Genomic DNA, 18,828 nt, shown 5'->3' with positions numbered 1-18,828 from the left:
AAATGAGGTTAGGCTGCAACTTGAAACGTTTACATAAAAGGTTCAGTTGGTGATGCATGAAAGAAAATAATTTTCTTCTACAAATCTATTGGAAAATTCTGATTGTAAGAAATGAAAAATATTCAAAGAGTGAAACTGTTAGAAAAGTGAAGGTTTTGTGCAGCTGGGTGTTGCAGCCCCTTTAGAGGAAAATGTAAACTTGGTTTAACGAGGTTAAAAACAGAAACTGGGATGATCCAGACACATTTATTGTTTCTTTAATTCCCACAATAGTTTGAGTTTGTGCGAAAATCTTTAAAAAGCCTTTTTGAGTGATAAGTTAGGCTTTTAATGTGTTAAACTTGCATTAGATAAGACAATGTACCACTGAACACAGGAGGGATTATTGCTGAAAATATGTCTCTGAACACCTCTGTAGATATTCTATTAAAAATCATTCATGATTTGTGATCAGTGTTAATATTAAGCATTTATATGATTATTTACGCTTTTGATTAATTGCTGTGACTCAATCTGAAACCAAATTTGAGTCTATTCAGAAAACAAGACATTTCTAATTCACCTCAGACCTTTGAGCTGTGGTCTACATTGTAATTATAGTGTATGGTTATTGATTAGAGCAGATGATATGAGACCATCAGGAGAGACTGTTAAAAAGTTATGAGCTGTCTTGATGCAGAGAAAGTGGAGTTTGTCATCCTTGAATGATGGGATTCAAGGATTGAATGATGCTCTGCCTCTGTGCTCAAGTTCAGACATAGGCTTTAAGCAACCATGAGCCACTGATACGCGTGATAGATTAATCAGCATGTATCAAGTGGGCTTGTTAAACAGCTCTGATAGGAGAAAGTCAATGAGCACGCAATAAGTGGACTTGTTAGGGCCAGTTTACCATCAGCCTTGCTAAAGTTGAACTTCATTTGTATTTAAAGACAGACTTTAAAGAAAATTCTTATTTGAAACTGGTGATAAAATCCAGGTCAGATACAGTTACATACAAACATACACACTGCTGCTCAAAGGTCAGAGGTCAGGTAGAAAAGTTCCTGATTTTAATAGAAAATTGGCTTTAATGTAATATCACATGAAGGTTATCAGTAATGTTTTCACAGCTTTAATCAAATCATTCATCATCCATAAGTTGTGATCAGTAGCGGTTTTAGATACGGGCGACACGGGCGGTTGCCCGGGGCGGCATCGTGGTAGGGGGCGGCATCACGGGAATCGGGAAAAAAAAAAATTGCTCGTACTCATGCTGCCCCGACATCAGCCAGCGCATACTGGGAATGGCATAGGTTTTCTATCGCCAATGGGAGTAGGGGCGCCCTCCGTTTGCAAGGTGCGCCTGCTGCGGCACAGGGAGGAGAGGGCGGGGGATTCTCTGGCTGGCTGGAGCAGCAAAAATTACCAACTCGCAAAATAAAACAAAATAAAAACAATCAGCAAACACGAAAACACCAGACATCATGATACAGACTTATAATTTTCACCGATGTTTTTTCAAAATTGTATACGCGAAAAGTGAGCGCGAGAGCGCTCGGTGCGCCTGCTCGCTGCTGAAGTCAAAGTAAACTTTATTGTCATCTCCGCTGCATACAGTCCAGTATATAGAGAGACGAGACGACGAGGCTCCAGTTACAGCAGTGCAAGTAAACAAACAATAAATATTTAAGAGTAAAACAAATAAATATACACTTTAGGACTCAGGGTGAAGGGATCAATAACAATTTAAAATGTATATGTAGCGTTTGACCCAATAAACATACGCTGGAGCGATTATTTTGACAGCAAAACTTTTATTTGGAGTTGTGGTCTCATTCACAGCCACTCCCGCTCTCTTTGTGCTGTCACGTCCGCTTTCCCTCCGACTGTCACTGCCAACATAAAAAGACACACAATCAATGTCATAACCCAGCACACCTGTTGACCCCGCCCCTGCGCCGCCCCGGGAGCTCACTGTGTCACCCCTCCTCTGCAGCTGGCCAGAGACCACACCCACGCCACAGTATATTTTATATTTTGTTTATTTAAAGTCTCACACACAACCTGTTTTTAAAGTTTAAAAAAAGAGAAAAGAAGAGGAGTGTAGCGACTTCCACAGTCGCTAGAGGCCGGGGATGGAGCCTGCCTATTTGCCTGACGCGCTGTCAACTTTACACAATAATGCCAGAGGTGGAATTGCCTGCTTGTTTATTAAAGTGCTTGAAAAGTTTACAGAGCAATGTTATCGGCTCGCGATTCAAACTCTTAAAACATCACAGGCTCTAATGCAACAAGGGGAAACTCGTTGTGCTGCGGTCAACAAAAACTACGGCTACCCAGCCCTCCTCTCTGTCAAAATCAAACCAGTGAAAGACAGACTGACAACGCCCTCTTAATGTCGCCGCTAGCACCCACGTGACTCCCGTTACACATCACCATAGCAACCAAACAAATGAAAACCCAGTGGTCATTAAAATTCAATACATTTTATTATCACTCCTACAAGGAGAAACGAGCAAAAGATACAGGTAAGCAGATGTGTCATTGGATAATGGCAGGTCATCCTGAAACAATCAGAATCAGAATCAGAATACTTTCTTAATCCCTAAGGAAATTATGTGGGTTACAGTTCCTCCAAGAAGAAATGGTAAAAATAGTAACAGTAACAGACTAAACTCCAAACAATATACAATAATATAATATTAATTAGTCAGTGTCAATTGTTGATTTGTCCTGTTCACATTGTATGACGAAGTATGATGTCTGTTTAGTAGCCGTTTGCATACTATGCATACTCTCTCCCTCTTCATATGTGTGTGTGTGTGTGTGTGTGTGTGTGTGTGTGTGTGTGTGTGGGGGGGGGGGGGGCGCCAGAGGGGGTGTTCGCCCAGGGCGCCTAACAGGCTAGGACCGCCACTGGTTGTGATGGAAAAATGTCTGCAAGCGTGCAGGAGCCCATTTTTACAGACAATCACTCCTGTGTTATAATGTTCATTGAAGTTTATCAGGTGAGATGACCAATAGATGATAAGAAATATACTCTTACTAATTATTAGAGTTGAAAAGTACTTTGCTAAGCAAAATTAAATGAGGTTAGGCTGCAACTTGAAACGTTTACATAAAAGGTTCAGTTGGTGATGCATGAAAGAAAAAATGATTTTTTTCTTAAAATCTATTGGAAAATTCTGATATTGAAAAATATTCAAAGAGTGAAACTGTTGGAAAAGTGAAGGTTTTGTGCAGCTGGGTGTTGCAGCCCCTTTAGAGGAAAATGTAAACTTGGTTTAATGAGGTTAAAAACAGAAACTGGGATGATCCAGACACATTTATTGTTTCTTTAATCCCCACAATAGTTTGAGTTTGTGTTAAAATGTCTTAAAAAGCTGTTTTGAGTGATAAGTTAGGCTTTTAATGTGTTAAACTTGCATTAGATAAGACAATGTACCACTGAACACAGGAGGGATTATTGCTGAAAATGGGTCTCTGAACACCTCTGTAGATATTCTATTAAAAATCATTCATGATTTGTGATCAGTGTTAATATTAAGCATTTATATGATTATTTACACTTTTGATTAATTGCTGTGATTCAATCTGAAACCAAATTTGAGTCTATTCAGAAAACAAGACATTTCTAATTCACCTCAGACCTTTGAGCTGTGGTCTACATTGTAATTATTGATTAGAGCAGATGATATGAGACCATCAGGAGAGACTGTTAAAAAGTTATGAGCTGTCTTGATGCAGAGAAAGTGGAGTTTGTCATCCTTGAATGATGGGATTCAAGGATTGAATGATGCTCTGCCTCTGTGCTCAAGTTCAGACATAGGCTTTAAGCAACCATGAGCCACTGATACGCGTGATAGATTAATCAGCATGTATCAAGTGGGCTTGTTAAACAGCTCTGATAGGAGAAAGTCAATGAGCACGCAATAAAGTGGACTTGTTAGGGCCAGTTTACCATCAGCCTTGCTAAAGTTGAACTTCATTTGTATTTAAAGACAGACTTTAAAGAAAATTCGTATTTGAAACTGGTGATAAAATCCAGGTCAGATACAGTTACATACAAACATACACACTGCTGCTCAAAGGTTGGAGGTCAGTTAGAAAAGTCCCTGATTTTAATAAAAAATTGGCTTTAATGTAATATCACATGAAGGTTATCAGTAATGTTTTCACAGCTTTAATCAAATCATTCATCATCCATAAGTTGTGATGGAAAAATGTCTGCAAGCGTGCAGGAGCCCATTTTTAGAGACAATCACTCCTGTGTTATAATGTTCATTGAAGTTTATCAGGTGAGATGACCAATAGATGATAAGAAATATACTCTTACTAATTATTAGAGTTGAAAAGTACTTTGCTAAGCAAAATTAAATGAGGTTAGGCTGCAACTTGAAACGTTTACATAAAAGGTTCAGTTGGTGATGCATGAAAGAAAAATAATTTTCTTCTACAAATCTACTGGAAAATTCTGATTGTAAGAAATGAAAAATATTCAAAGAGTGAAACTGTTAGAAAAGTGAAGGTTTTGTGCAGCTGGGTGTTGCAGCCCCTTTAGAGGAAAATGTAAACTTGGTTTAATGAGGTTAAAAACAGAAACTGGGATGATCCAGACACATTTATTGTTTCTTTAATCCCCACAATAGTTTGAGTTTGTGCTAAAATGTCTTAAAATCTGTTTTGAGTGATAAGTTAGGCTTTTAATGTGTTAAACTTGCATTAGATAAGACAATGTACCACTGAACACAGGAGGGATTATTGCTGAAAATGGGTCTCTGAACACCTCTGTAGATATTCTATTAAAAATCATTCATGATTTGTGATCAGTGTTAATATTAAGCATTTATATGATTATTTACGCTTTTCATTAATTGCTGTGATTAACTCTGAAACCAAATTTGAGTCTATTCAGAAAACAAGACATTTCTAATTCACCTCAGACCTTTGAGCTGTGGTCTACATTGTAATTATAGTGTATGGTTATTGATTAGAGCAGATGATATGAGACCATCAGGAGAGACTGTTAAAAAGTTATGAGCTGTCTTGATGCAGAGAAAGTGGAGTTTGTCATCCTTGAATGATGGGATTCAAGGATTGAATGATGCTCTGCCTCTGTGCTCAAGTTCAGACATAGGCTTTAAGCAACCATGAGCCACTGATACGCGTGATAGATTAATCAGCATGTATCAAGTGGGCTTGTTAAACAGCTCTGATAGGAGAAAGTCAATGAGCACGCAATAAAGTGGACTTGTTAGGGCCAGTTTACCATCAGCCTTGCTAAAGTTGAACTTCATTTGTATTTAAAGACACACTTTAAAGAAAATTCTTATTTGAAACTGGTGATAAAATCCAGGTCAGAGACAGTTACATACAAACATACACACTGCTGCTCAAAGGTTGGAGGTCAGTTAGAAAAGTCCCTGATTTTAATAAAAAATTGGCTTTAATGTAATATCACATGAAGGTTATCAGTAATGTTTTCACAGCTTTAATCAAATCATTCATCATCCATAAGTTGTGATGGAAAAATGTCTGCAAGCGTGCAGGAGCCCATTTTTAGAGACAATCACTCCTGTGTTTTAATGTTCATTGAAGTTTATCAGGTGAGATGACCAATAGATGATAAGAAATATACTCTTACTAATTATTAGAGTTGAAAAGTACTTTGCTAAGCAAAATTAAATGAATTTAGGTTGGAACTTAAACTTTTAATATAAAAGTTTCAGTTGGTGATGTATTTGAGTTTCACACATTAGAAATCTGTGTTTATCATTTTTTTTTGGTTTTATTGTGAGTTTAGTGTTTATTTGTGAGCGTTGTTTTTATTTGCACTATTTTACTCTGTTTGTATCACATATTTTTAGTCTTTCATTTTTTACATTGTTTTAATCCACTGTGGATTGGCTGGGCATGGGACAAATGAGCTGATAGTGATCACCTGCTGAGGCATGTGTGTGTCCAGTGGTGTCCGTTCAGCTGTTTAAAGGTCGTATTAAAAGGAAGCAAGCTGAGCACTGGAAGGAGAGAGGCCCTAGATTGGAAGAGGAACGCATGAAGGCCAGGTGGAAAAGAGGGAGCCGCTGTGTGATTGTGGGGGTGCGACGCCTCATCTGGAGACCCGTCAGCGTGATGTGGTCACCCAGTCCCGACAGCAGGAATGGCGACAGTAGGAGACAACGCGTGTGATTGGGCAGATGTATACCACTGCCTGCATTTGTGAGTATTATCTCAAATCTTAAATATGTAAGACTGCGTTCTTCCATTTGCGCAACATCTCTAAAATTAAAAATATCCTGTCTCAGAGTGACGCTGAAAAGCTAGTTCATGCATTTATTACTTCCAGGCTGGACTACTGCAATTCATTATTATCAGGATGTCCAAAAAACTCACTGAAAAGCCTTCAGCTAATCCAAAATGCTGCAGCAAGAGTACTGACAGAGACTAGAAAGAGAGAGCATATTTCTCCTGTTTTGGCTTCCCTTCACTGGCTTCCTGTTAAATCCAGAATTGAATTCAAAATCCTGCTCCTCACATACAAGGTCTTAAATAATCAGGCCCCATCTTATCTTAATGACCTTGTAGTACCATATCACCCTATTAGAGCACTTCGCTCCCGCTCTGCAGGCCTACTTGTTGTTCCTAGAGTATTTAAAAGTAGAATGGGAGGGAGAGCCTTCAGTTTTCAGGCCCCTCTTCTGTGGAACCAGCTTCCAGTTTGGATTCGGGAGACAGACACAATCTCTACTTTTAAGATTAGGCTTAAAACTTTCCTTTTTGCTAAAGTATATAGTTAGGGCTGGACCAGGTGACCCTGAATCCTCCCTTAGTTATGCTGCAATAGATGTAGGCTGCCGGGGGATTCCCATGATGCATTGAGTTTTTCCTTTCCAGTCACCTTTCTCGCTCACTATGTATTAACAGACCTCTCTGCATTGAATCATATCTGTTATTAACCTCTGTTTCTCTTCCACAGCATGTCTTTTATCCTGTCTTCCTTCTCTCACCCCAACCGGTCGCAGCAGATGGCCGCCCCTCCCTGAGCCTGGTTCTGCCGGAGGTTTCTTCCTGTTAAAAGGGAGTTTTTCCTTCCCACTGTCGCCAAAGTGCTTGCTCATAGGGGGTCATATGATTGTTGGGTTTTTCTCTGTATCTATGAAGCGCCTTGAGGTGACTTTTGTTGTGATTTGGCGCTATATAAATAAAATTGAATTGAATTGAATTGAATTGAATCTCACTGTTGTTCACTGGGTGCAGCCGTGTTGGGAGAGGGTCGCCATGGCTATAAGCCAGGGCAGCTTCCGCGATGATGGTTCTGGCTCCTATTTGTTTTAACTTACAGGTGATGGCGTGAGGGGAGCCGCGGTGGTATCGAGCGACGGACTCCAATGCAGAATGCGAACTGGGCTGGAATGTGATGGGCCCAGTGAACGGACGAGACTGGGACAGGAGGCTCCTCGTCTGCCTGGCACGAGACTGGCGCGGAGCCCGCTCAGCAAGAGGAATTTCTGTCCAGCTCAAGAACACACAAGGAATATTCATTCTGTGTTGTGGGACTGGGTGGGATTTCTGTGCATGAAGAGAACTGTATTTTTACCAGTTTTAGAATAATCTTATCTAGTCTCGATGGGAATTTTAGCATATTGAGAAACATGTTGTTGTGAATTGGCTTGATTTAAATCAAATTGAACTGCATTCAATTAAAGCCAAATATAACTTGTAATCAAATCTATTCAAATGTAAAGTCATCTCACTCAATTTGGACAACTAGCACTGAAAAATACACTGACATCCTCTGTTTCCCAATTAGCAGATCAGAGGTTGCTGTTTTATTTGTCACTCAATACTTGAATGGTTTTATCCTGTTTATAAATAAACATTTAAAAATGACATTGCTTCATTGTATGATTAATTCTTTGTCTGTGTTAGTCCTTTAAATGTTGTTCCTCCATAATTATTCTGGAGTCTTTACAGTGTTCAGCGACTGCTGTGATTTGGTGCTACATACATAAACTTGAAGTGAATGAATCCACCTGTTCACAGGAGATCACAGGAAGATGACACCAAACATCAGAAGATGTTATCGTGCGCCACAGTAAAAGGGTGGTTTCTTGGGATTAAAAGCACATAATAAACTACAGCAGAAGCTCACATAAAGCAGGAAATAAGCAGGCAGCACTTCATCTGCTAATGCACGTTTTGCACTTTTATTGTTGTGTCATTCACTAACAGTTCAATGGTGCAAGATTACCATACACAGAATTAGGATATCTGCATGACACATCTATGCTATACAGCGAATGGATTATAATCATTACAAATACAGTAAACATATTTACATTTTAGTTCAAGCTCCATACAACATAGATATTTACAAAGTATGAAAATGAAACCGGTCTGACAAGTAATAAACAGCGTTAATGACGGGTTTTTTTCTCCTTTTCTTTTGGTGAACAAATCTGAAAGGGGGCGGGGTTAACTGATATTAATTGTCAGAGGGGGAAAATATCATGGCTAGTTTTGTTTGAAAGGCACCAGCGGAAAAACAAACACACACACACAGAAAAAAGTGATGAGGTGAAGAAAGACACATCAAGTGTGCTGTCGTTTTAGATGTGACAAGCTACTTTGTATAGTCCTATATCCCTGATATTAGAACAAATTAAAATGAGTTAAAATACACCTTTATTTTGATAGAGTTCAGATGGATGCATGACTAATGAGTAGATATCGCCCCCCCCCCCCAAAAAAAAAAACCCAAACAAACAAAAAAACAAAAAAACAAAAAAAAAAAACCAACAGACTTCTAATTCACTCAAACCGCTTTCTAATAAAGAGGAAGCACTAATGTAACTCACCTCCTCAGTCGAAGTGCAGGGGTTTACATTTTAGGTCTCCCCCCCCCCCCCCCCCCCCCCTCTCTCTTGCATTCAAACCCTCTCTTAGTTCACACTAGAACAGGCTGCCACACCATCATTTGTTTTGTTTTGTTTTGTTTTTTATAATGTCTTTTTTAGTAGTTTTTCTGTTTTCACAAATAGTACATAATTACATAACATAGTAAAGTGTACAATTCAGAACCAAAAATAAATAAATAAATAAACAAAACTAAAACAAACAGACTGATAACTAAGCACAGAACAGCAGCTCAGTTCCATCTAAAAATAAATAAATAAATAAATAAAGAGGGAATACAATACAGTACAATACCTGTGGTCCCATTAGTACCACAGGTATTGTGTTGAACACTCAAGAGAATCCTTGTAACATAATATTAGAAACGTCAGGTTCCACATAATTCAAGTATGGACCATCATTTGGTTTAATATGAGTGGAACAACTAAACCGCACAGACTTTATTTGACCAGTTAGTTGAACCTTTTATTAATATGTGCAAAGAGCTGCAAACTAATATATATACACTGCAAACAATAAATACATAATCCAAAATAAAAACACCTCTGCAAATGAAGTGGAAACGTTTGCTCTGGCGGCGCTTCGCATCAACATGTATATGAGGCACTTTTGAGATTTGATCTGTGCATAGGTGCATCTTTGATGTGCAGCTCAGAGATCCACAATCCAGCAGGCTTCTGTTTCTCTGACCGTCAGGCTGGCTGACCCGAGGTCACGTCAGAGCTTTGTTTTTTATCTATATGTAACAGACAGTCGGTTCCTCTCCTTCCACGCATTTCATACGACACATAGGCGTAGGCGTAACGGGTCTGTCCATAAATAGCTTTTCTTTTTGGATTTTTCTTCAGGATGATGTGAAGAACATGTATAATGAATATGGCAGTAATATTTACCTTGATGAGATAGTTTGTTCCTGCTACCACCTGACTCCTGTACTTAAGAGCAAGGAATGCCACATATTTCTTATTTGTCCTTTGCTCTGCTTGGCTCTTGACCTTTGTTTGAATAAAATAAAATTTGATATGAATCCAGACTGAAATTCAGAGTGAAGAGTTTTGTGTGTAGAGACTGCAAAAAATTAAAGTAGACTAAAGCTCACCTGATTACAGATCTTCCAGATCTCTGGAGTGTCAGGCATTGTCTCTGTGAATCCTCCACTTAACACTTTAGCCATTCTGAAGGTTTGTTCAAATAAAGAGTTGTGAACGTTTGCCTTTAGGTGTTTCTGATGTGTCAGTACAGGTGGTTCACACACATATTTATACTGTATAACATCCCTGGAAAGGGTGGAGCATTTTAAGACTGAGTCATCAAAATATTTAGGATTTTTTCCCCCCTCAAAACCTTGTTGACTTTGCAAAAAGCTCTGCAACAATTTAGGCCTAATGTATAGAAATATTTCAGAAAATGAAACGTGAAAAATGTTTTTGAAACTTTATAGAAAATAACACTTGTTAAACTCTATTATTCATCAAAGAAAATGTAAAAATCTGATAACACAGCTCCAACTACTGTATAGTCCAGTAAAGTCACACTACTTACATTTAGCAACCGTTTTATTAGGTACACCTGTTCCACTACTTGTCAGAGGAATCAGTCTTTACATCAGCAGCAACTCAAAGGCATGTAGACATGGCCAAGACAGCCTGCTGAAGGTTGAACTGAGCATCAGAATAAGGAAGAAGATGTCTAAGCGTGGCATGGCCATTGATGTCAGAAGCGTGTGAATATTTCAGTCACTGTTGATTTACTAGGATTGTATGCAGGCTACATTTCGCACAGACTCATCAAAACATTTTACTTAACAGCCTCCATAGTCACCAGATCCCAGTCCAGCAGAGCATCCTTGGGATGTGCGTGGAAGGGAAATTTGGATGAACAGCTGTGACACAAGACTGAGACCATGTATTTCTATTTGTTGCAGGTAAACCTCTTACAGTGTGTTAGTTTAATTGCTCTTTCATACATATTAGAATATACGATTGAAAACATTAATGCAATGCTGGACAGTATTCCGAAAAGTGAGCAATCTCAAATTGTGACTGAAAAAAGTACAATTGTTCTGATGATTTGTCAGATTCAAGTGAGAAGTGCATAAACGCTACATAGCAGGAGGCTTCTCTGCAGCTCATAAATGACAGTTCACTTGACCACAGTGCTGGCTGCTGAAGTACCGAGAGCACAGCCTATGAACATCTGTACTAAATACGCCATTCTGGATTGCTCCCAATTTAACCTCTTTTATCTCTTTTTATAGCCCTGGTGATGGATACTTCCTTGTGTAGGCTCAAACTGATGTTTGAATGCTTGTGGTGATGTAAAATAAAAAAGACATTCAACAAATCTTTTTTGAAAATGTAAGGAGTACACACTACACATATTTTATTGTGTAGGCAGTAAAAGTAAAAAGTTACTACAGTAACGAAATACTTATTATCTGTCTGCGTGTCTCAGTTGTTTAATCCCAGATGGTTATTACATATATTTATGCTGTATAAGCACTGAAAACCTACCAGGAGGTGGCACCAGCTCCTGAAGAGTGAAGCTACATGCAAACGTTCAGGATCAGACAAAGCTGAATTGACTTTTCCTCCCTCACATGTAAACATTTTCCACACCAGCAGATGAAGGTGACTGGTTTCTCTGACATGAACCTGCTGTCAGGAATAGATAAAAACAATGCTGTGTGTTCAACACTGAGGATCAGGAAATTTTTAAATAACTCCAGAAATTCTATTAATAAGCATAATTTTCTTTCTTTTGTTAGATAGCTTGTCTTTTCCTCTTATTTGTCTCTCACTCTGCTTGATCCTTGACCTTTGTGGAATCAAATAAAATAATATAAAAGTTGTGTGCGCAGAGGCTTTGATAAATTAAGACTGCTTAATTAAGATAAATAGACTGCTATACCTTCAGCACCATCCTTAAAACCTTCTCCCTCACAGAGAGAGAATTATGTCCTTTTTTTCTGCCTAACTGTCACCTACAGATTTACATCCCTGATAAGCAGAAGGAGTCTCACTAGCTGTTTAATGTTTCCCAAGAACTTACAATGGCCCCACCGTGTGTGTGTGTGTGTGTGTGTGTGTATATGTGTGATAGAGCATAAGGCCCATTTGTGGTGCACATGCATACAACTGGTGACAATGTGATTCTACAATCACTGAAGTGATATGGTTAAAACATGTGATCAATACAACAGAAAGGAAATCTTCCACCATAAGTACTTTGTGTGTTCTGACATTTTTGTTTATCTTTGTGTATCTGGGATGTTGTGTTGTTGTGTATTCCCTCGTTATCCTCTGTCTATATATTGTCTTGTGTTTTCCTTTGCTCCTCATCGAGTCCGTCTGCTTATCTCTCCTCTAGGTCTCCAAGTCCCAGGTTTCCTCAAGCTTTCTGTATTGTTTTTCTATGTATCTCTCGTGTTGTGCAGCCAAAAATAAAGCCTTCCTCTTTGTTAAATTTCCACCTCTGTTTGTTTGCATTTGGGTAGGCATTCTCTTGTTTCCACACCATCTGCATTAGAAGACATAGTACAAAGATTAACATGCCCAAATAACCTTTTTTCCATCCTCTTTTTTTCAAGTGATCATTTAGATTTATCTTGTGGAGCTCAAACATGGTAATTGAGTCATTATTTTCAGTCATCTGTCCACATTTGTACTTCAGCACAACAGGACTGTGAGTATTACTGCAGAATGCTTGGAAGTGTAACAAGAATCAGTTTACAGACAAGTACTGTCTTGTGTGACAGTCTGGTTATCTGGTTATCTTTAGTTATCTGGGACATTACAAACTGACACTGTGGTGAAAGAATCTGGGATGAACAATTTAGGACTTGTTTAAAAGAAAAAAAACTTGTTGAACTAGACTACATAATGTCTGCAAGCTGCACATATAAAAATGTATACTCCCCTAACAGAGATATACGATACACTTAAAACATGCTGTAAATGAAAGAATCTGTGAAAACTTGGCAATTTTATACCCAAACTTTTATTCTTTAAGCTGCAAAGCTTTTAGTTAATTCTCAGAAAATGATCCCCCCCCGCCCCCGGAAAAACAAAACAATAACAAAACAACAAAACAACCAAAGACAAAAATAAAATATGTATAATTTGATAGATATTTGATAAAATTGCTTATCTATTACTACTTTAGTGTAGTGTGAATGGCCATGGGGGAGATCGTTAAAAGAAAAGCTATAAAACTAATCAAAATACAATAAAACTTCAAAATCTCTGCATTCGTTCACATTTTTCATACCCTTGCAGTGGGACAGATTGGAGTCTTTGTCAGACAGATTCTGGCCCCTGGGTCATATGTTATGTTTCTGTTTGACCCTTTGTTCAACATGTTTTGTTGATACAATCAAGGTGCCTGAACAGGAGATGCAGTATACGTAAGCCATACAAGCCATGAGATGCAACTGAAATCTCCTCTTGAAACTTGAACCTGGAATGTTTAAAGTCAAACACTGAAGTTAGTTTTTCAGAATGTATGAAAATTGTTGTTCACAGCTGGATAACGTGGTCTACACAATGATCTCTAACTTTTGCAAACAAAACGTGAAAAATAAAATGACAGTGCCATCTAGTGACATTTTAAGAATATTGACAGTTAAATGTTATCAGGCTTTAAATGGAGCATGAAAAGACCGACATACATTAAAACACACATGGAAAAATGACAATTGAGTAGATTTGTTTGATGGTTGTAAGAGTAAAAACATCTGAAGGTTCAGTTACTTTGTCTCTGTACTTTGGTAGCACTTATTAGCCATATATATCTATACAATTATAACTATAACTATACTCACAAAATGGGTAATATAATTACTATTTCTCCTTGTTATGACTGTTGTCGTAATTTTAATATGTAAATCTGAGTGTGCAGGTGATTCTCCAGGAGTGGTGCATCCAGGGTGGACGGATCGTACCGATTGGCTAATGACCGGGAGGCAGCGCATAAGAAGACACCATCAGGGACTGCCAGGTCATCCATCCTCGGCCCATCCCAACTGGCAGACAGTGTGTTCACTGTTAGCAATGTTTGTTTAATGTAGGAGCATGTAGGGGTGGACCGCCTTTTTGTTTGATTATAGTTTTGTCCTGTTTTTTTTTTCGGTAAGGAGGTAAGTCATTGTCGTTTGGTTTAATTCTTTTGAATAGGTAAGTTTGATTTATACCTGAGATAGGCTCCCTTTTGTTTGTTGTTTTGGCCTTGGGTTCACCCCGAAGTTATAATTCGCTCCATTCCTTTGTTTCTAAATTCACTCATTGTAAATAAATCACTGTCAAAAAGTACTAATTGCGTGATGTGCTGCTTGGGGTCGTACGGGGATGGATCACCCCTTATGTTATGGTCTGGCTGCGCCTAGACGGGCCATAACACTCCTAAAGACTTTGTCACTAACTCATCGTCATATGGTCAACTGTGTTTAGAACTAGCTGACTATAAATAAATAAATTAACTTTAATCAACAATGACACCATCACAGCAAAGTTGGCAGTGTCATAAGATTGGTGCACATTGACAGTCATTGCTAGGTAGAATCACTGATTAACCTAACATGCAACCACACAGATATCATGACCAGCAGCTTTTACAGCTGTGGCTCCAGCAAACATCAGTTGATACTAGAAATTAATATTAGATAAATTCTAACAACAGCTGATCAAGCTTAAACGTGCTGCTGTTGTTTTGTGCGACATCCACTGGTTTCCTCTTTCTGGCGCAAAGTGGGCGATAAACAAACAAGAGAGAAAAGCCGATATGCTGATCATTGATCCGTTTCATGATTGAAGTAGCAAGCGGAGCAAATGGGAGAAGAAGAGGCAGGTGTGCAGCTCCAGCAGAAGCAGAGACATGCAGACGAGGAACAGGACACCGTGGAACACAGACGAACCGGCAACAGGCAGGAGAACACACAGGGCTTAAATACACACACCAGTAATCAGAGGATGAGAGACAGGAGGGCAACACACCTGGGAGAAATCAGAGCTGACGGGACAGGGGAAATGTAACCTGAACACACTCACATGAGACGGGGACCTTCAGAATAAAACAGGAACTAGACAAGACACTAAACTAAACAGACCGATTCAGAAGCAGACAGTGTGACGCCATAGACAGACAGAGGGAACACGGAGGTGGGACCAGGGCAGGCACAGAACAGAAACCTAATAAATGGCAAATCATAACGGAATACATAATCAGAATAAACAAAAGCATAAAGAAACACAAAACACTGAGTCGGCAGACTCAGGACCATGACATAATCGTTCAGTGATTTAAAGAATATGAACTTTTAATATTCATTCAGATGTTTTCTGACTCTAAATTTTATTTTGTCATTACTCGTCTTTTTCTAATTTACATTTTAAACATTTTCAGCTATTTTCAGCTATTATTAACTTCTTCTGTGTGAACATCAGTTTTCAAAAGTTCTGCACTTTGGTTTTCAGGTGAAAAAGTCTGTATTTTCCAACTCATTCAACATTTTTAGCTTAATATTCATTAATTATTTCATTTCCGTGCATACATTCAGATTTCAGCATTCACACTGCAGTTTCTTCAGAAAATGCACTTTCTAGTTGGAATATGTTTCAGTAAACAGTTAAGAGAATTATTTGAACCAAAAACTTCAAATTTGGATTCATCTCTCCCTAAGAGCTGTGGCCACTGATATTCAGTGCAGTTCTTGTGTAACTTGACAAATCTCAGCCTTGCTTAAAAATGATAGAGTAGTTTGACCGACTGTGTCAGGGTTTTTTCTGGATATTTTTTATTCATTTCTGAAAGACATGACTTTCAGATACAGTTAATCTGTTGTAGGCTGTTCTGTTTTTGTTTTGTTGTTGTTGTTTGTGTTCTTTAAGTCTGCCACTTCATTTCTGTCCTTCACTTGTTGTTCAGTTTCCTAATCTTTTTAACCTCTTAAGCCCCAAGCCTACCTGATCTCCTGCTTTTTGCCCCCGTATCAGGGGGCGTTGGGGCTTAAGAGGTTAAGAACTGCAGATCATACCAAGTTATACCAGCATCTTGGCTAACAGCTCATTGGAAATCACCTTCTGGTGCAAAAATACTATTTTATATTTGTCAAACGGTGCTTTTCTTGTCATTTTTCATACATTTAACAAAAGAAAGGGGAACATTTTTTTTTTTAATTTCTGGAACAGGCTGCGAGTAACAAAGTACCTAGAGATAAATTAACTAGTTCCTCTCTTGGGTTAGGTGGGGTTTTTTTATGCTTGAATGATTAATATGTCAGCATTAATTGCCCTAACAAACAAAACCATTCCTCTGAAACGGCTCAGGCACAAGGACTGGTGTGAAAATTTGTGGAAAAAACAGCCAGAGTTCAAAGAAAAACTTTAAAAGAAGGAAGACTTGAAGTAAGTCTGGAAGCAAAATATAAAGAAATGAGCATAGTCTGGGACTTTTGCACAGTACTGTACTTTTACATGACAAGTAACCGAGCGTTGACCAGCATGAGTGTAATTGGTTTCACATTAAAAAGCCTGAGCTGTGAACAGGAACACTTTCCCAAGAAAGTCCCATCCAAGATGGCCGACTTCTAAATGGCCACCACCCATCTTTAGGAATTTGCCCCCTCACATATACTAATGTGCCACCAACCAGTCCCATTTTATCACGGTGTATCCATATAAATGGCCCACCCTGTACACAGCACATCTTTTAATTCAAATCTGGTCACAAATACCTTAGCAAATGAAATACTGTTTTGTTTTTAATTACACCCTTTGAAATGATATTAAAGAACTCAAAATCAGGTTATCAGACCTTCATGATTAATTCTGTTACATCATCCAAAACTGACCAAGTTTATACAGCTATGCGACATAAATTACACTTTAAATACACTCTGTTCACATGTGGGTCCCACACACACAGTCACACTCGTTTCACTCCTCTTTGTAAAACATTCCAGAAATAGGTCTTCAGAAAAAACAAACAAACAAACAAACCCCACAACATGAAAGGACTATTTTTCTGCTATGGTTTGAATAATCAGCTCTTATTAAAACCTCGTATTCAACTGATTCACTTTGCCTTCCATTATCTGTAGTTGGTTATTATATGTAAACAAGGAAAGCTTTCCCCTCATGAAGAGGCAGGTTATTTATGGATTACATTGAGAGGACAGGCTGTAGGCACTGATGCTTTCACTGGTTCATTGTCCCATTAGAAGTACTCAATACTGTCATTCTGAGTCTTGGGGTGCTGCAGATCAGTCAGCTCAAGCGTTCCTCCATAAGCCGGGAGTTTCTCATAAACACGGAGGTGAACATATTCGTTTCCTCCCACATAGACCTGCAAGGAAAGTTAAAGGAGATACTTGATGTGCACATAGAAGTAATCCTGATCATTTTATTTTATCAATGTAAGCCACAGCTGTGGGCCAAACATGCTAACATGTGGAAAAGGAGAATCCACATCTTCATATATAGAGTGCCTGATTGTTGTAGTGTTCACAAACAGAACATCTGTTGAGCTCTGTTCATGGCTGACAGAGTTTATGAAGTAAATATGTGCTTATGCTTCTTTATTTAAGCCCTAGTACACAGGTGTTGAACTCCAGGCCTCGAGGGCCAGTGTCCTGCAGGTTTTAAGTGTGTCCTTGATCCATCACAGCTGATTTAAAGCGCTAAATTACCTCCTCAACATGTCTTGAAGTTCTCCAGAAGCCTGGTAATGAACTAATCATTTGATTCAGGTGTGTTGAAACAGGGTGATATCTAAAACCTGCAGGACACCAGCCCTCGAGGCCTGGAGTTAGACACCCCTGCCCCTAGTGCGTGTTGTGTGTGACAAGCGATCATTCACAAGAACTGGAAAAACCGGAACTGCTCGTCCTGTGCCACACCAGGAGTGTGAGGTGCACTTTGTGTGGAATTTGTGAAATTTGTGTGGAAACAACGATTGAAAGCCTCAGCTATGATGCTAGAAAAATCAATAACAGTTAAAGGTTTGCACACACATCTTCTTGTAAAATCACTACGTATGTGAAGAGATTGTAACTGAAAAAAACCCCACTGATCATTGCTTTAGTTTTCACCTGACAGAGCACAATATCAATGCTCTTTTTAATCATATTTTATTGCATGCAAGATCTCAGAGCTTTGTAGTGTTGCCACTGCTCACTGCTTGCATTACAAACATTACCTTAATGAAGTAGTTGGTCCCAGCTGCAAGCTGTGTTTTGTAGTTCTTTGCAGTGAAAACCTCGAAGTTTCTCCCGGTTTTCTGCTCTGCGAGAGGCTTCATCTGAATAACAATGACAGCAACATCAATATGAAGCACAGGCCCCATGTGTGCGAGTGTAAAATCTCCCGTTTCTACTCACTGCATCACAGATCTTCTGAACTGCTTCATCAGCCTGCTTCACCTCGGTCAGCCCTCCGCACATTTCCACTTCGACAACATTTTGTTGGTAAAAAATGACCAAAGAGCTAATAAACACACGCCAATTCACAAGACTCTGCATTGTGGACGAGCGCAGAGGAAGAGGGGTGTTTGTTGGTACGGTATTTGTAAACGATCATGTCAAAAAAAAAAAAAAGAGCCAAATAACACAACAGCGAGTCATATGACTTCGCATTTTGGACCGTACCATCAGCTGAAGAACAAGGGGGTGGTAAAAAACAAAAACAAAACAAGCACACTTAGACTAGCACAAGAAAATAATAACTTTTGCCCACATTTTTACCGCATGTGTGGGTTTGTCAGGGCGTATGACAAAATACTCTCAAGTCTGCCGGGAAGTGAAAATACAGGGTGTGAGCTGTGATTGAAATATTGGAAAGGATCACACATGAATCACAGCCTAAGTACTGCTTTCAGCACTTCCTTTCCGGTTATCCTACTTCTGACACCTGAACCTCAGCCTTTCTAAATCTCCAA

The 18,828-nt window shown here is 38.9% G+C and overlaps 1 protein-coding gene and 1 long non-coding RNA gene across 2 annotated transcripts; one reads left to right on the top strand and one right to left on the bottom strand.

Annotated features, from left to right (window-relative positions):
* Positions 1-1,394: 1,394 nt before the first annotated feature.
* LOC146511423 (uncharacterized) lies at positions 1,395-7,872 on the top strand. Its single transcript, XR_014876169.1, has 2 exons — positions 1,395-6,201; positions 6,959-7,872. It is a non-coding gene; the product is annotated as an uncharacterized LOC146511423 (long non-coding RNA).
* An 8,715-nt stretch (positions 7,873-16,587) lies between these two features.
* LOC146511422 (cystatin-B-like) lies at positions 16,588-18,828 on the bottom strand. The gene is made up of 3 exons (XM_085173094.1): positions 18,272-18,828; positions 18,091-18,192; positions 16,588-17,238 (listed from the first exon to the last, which is right to left on the bottom strand). The coding sequence occupies exons 1-3, from the start codon at positions 18,410-18,412 to the stop codon at positions 17,110-17,112; spliced, it is 372 nt and encodes a 123-aa protein (XP_085029220.1). The 5' UTR covers positions 18,413-18,828; the 3' UTR covers positions 16,588-17,109.

The sequence above is a fragment of the Neolamprologus multifasciatus genome, chromosome 9 (assembly GCF_963576455.1).
Source record: "Neolamprologus multifasciatus chromosome 9, fNeoMul1.2, whole genome shotgun sequence".
In the NCBI taxonomy this organism is placed as follows: Eukaryota; Metazoa; Chordata; class Actinopteri; order Cichliformes; family Cichlidae; genus Neolamprologus; species Neolamprologus multifasciatus.
This window is presented reverse-complemented; position numbering and strand designations above follow the sequence as displayed.

Coding starts and splice junctions, on each gene's coding strand:
- LOC146511422 (XM_085173094.1), bottom strand. CDS start 18,412: ATGCAGAGTCTTGTGAATTGGCGTGTGTTTATTAGCTCTTTGGTCATT. Junction 18,193..18,271: donor TTCAGAAGATCTGTGATGCA/GTGAGTAGAAAC, acceptor ATTGTTATTCAG/ATGAAGCCTCTCGCAGAGCA. Junction 17,239..18,090: donor GGACCAACTACTTCATTAAG/GTAATGTTTGTA, acceptor CTTTCCTTGCAG/GTCTATGTGGGAGGAAACGA.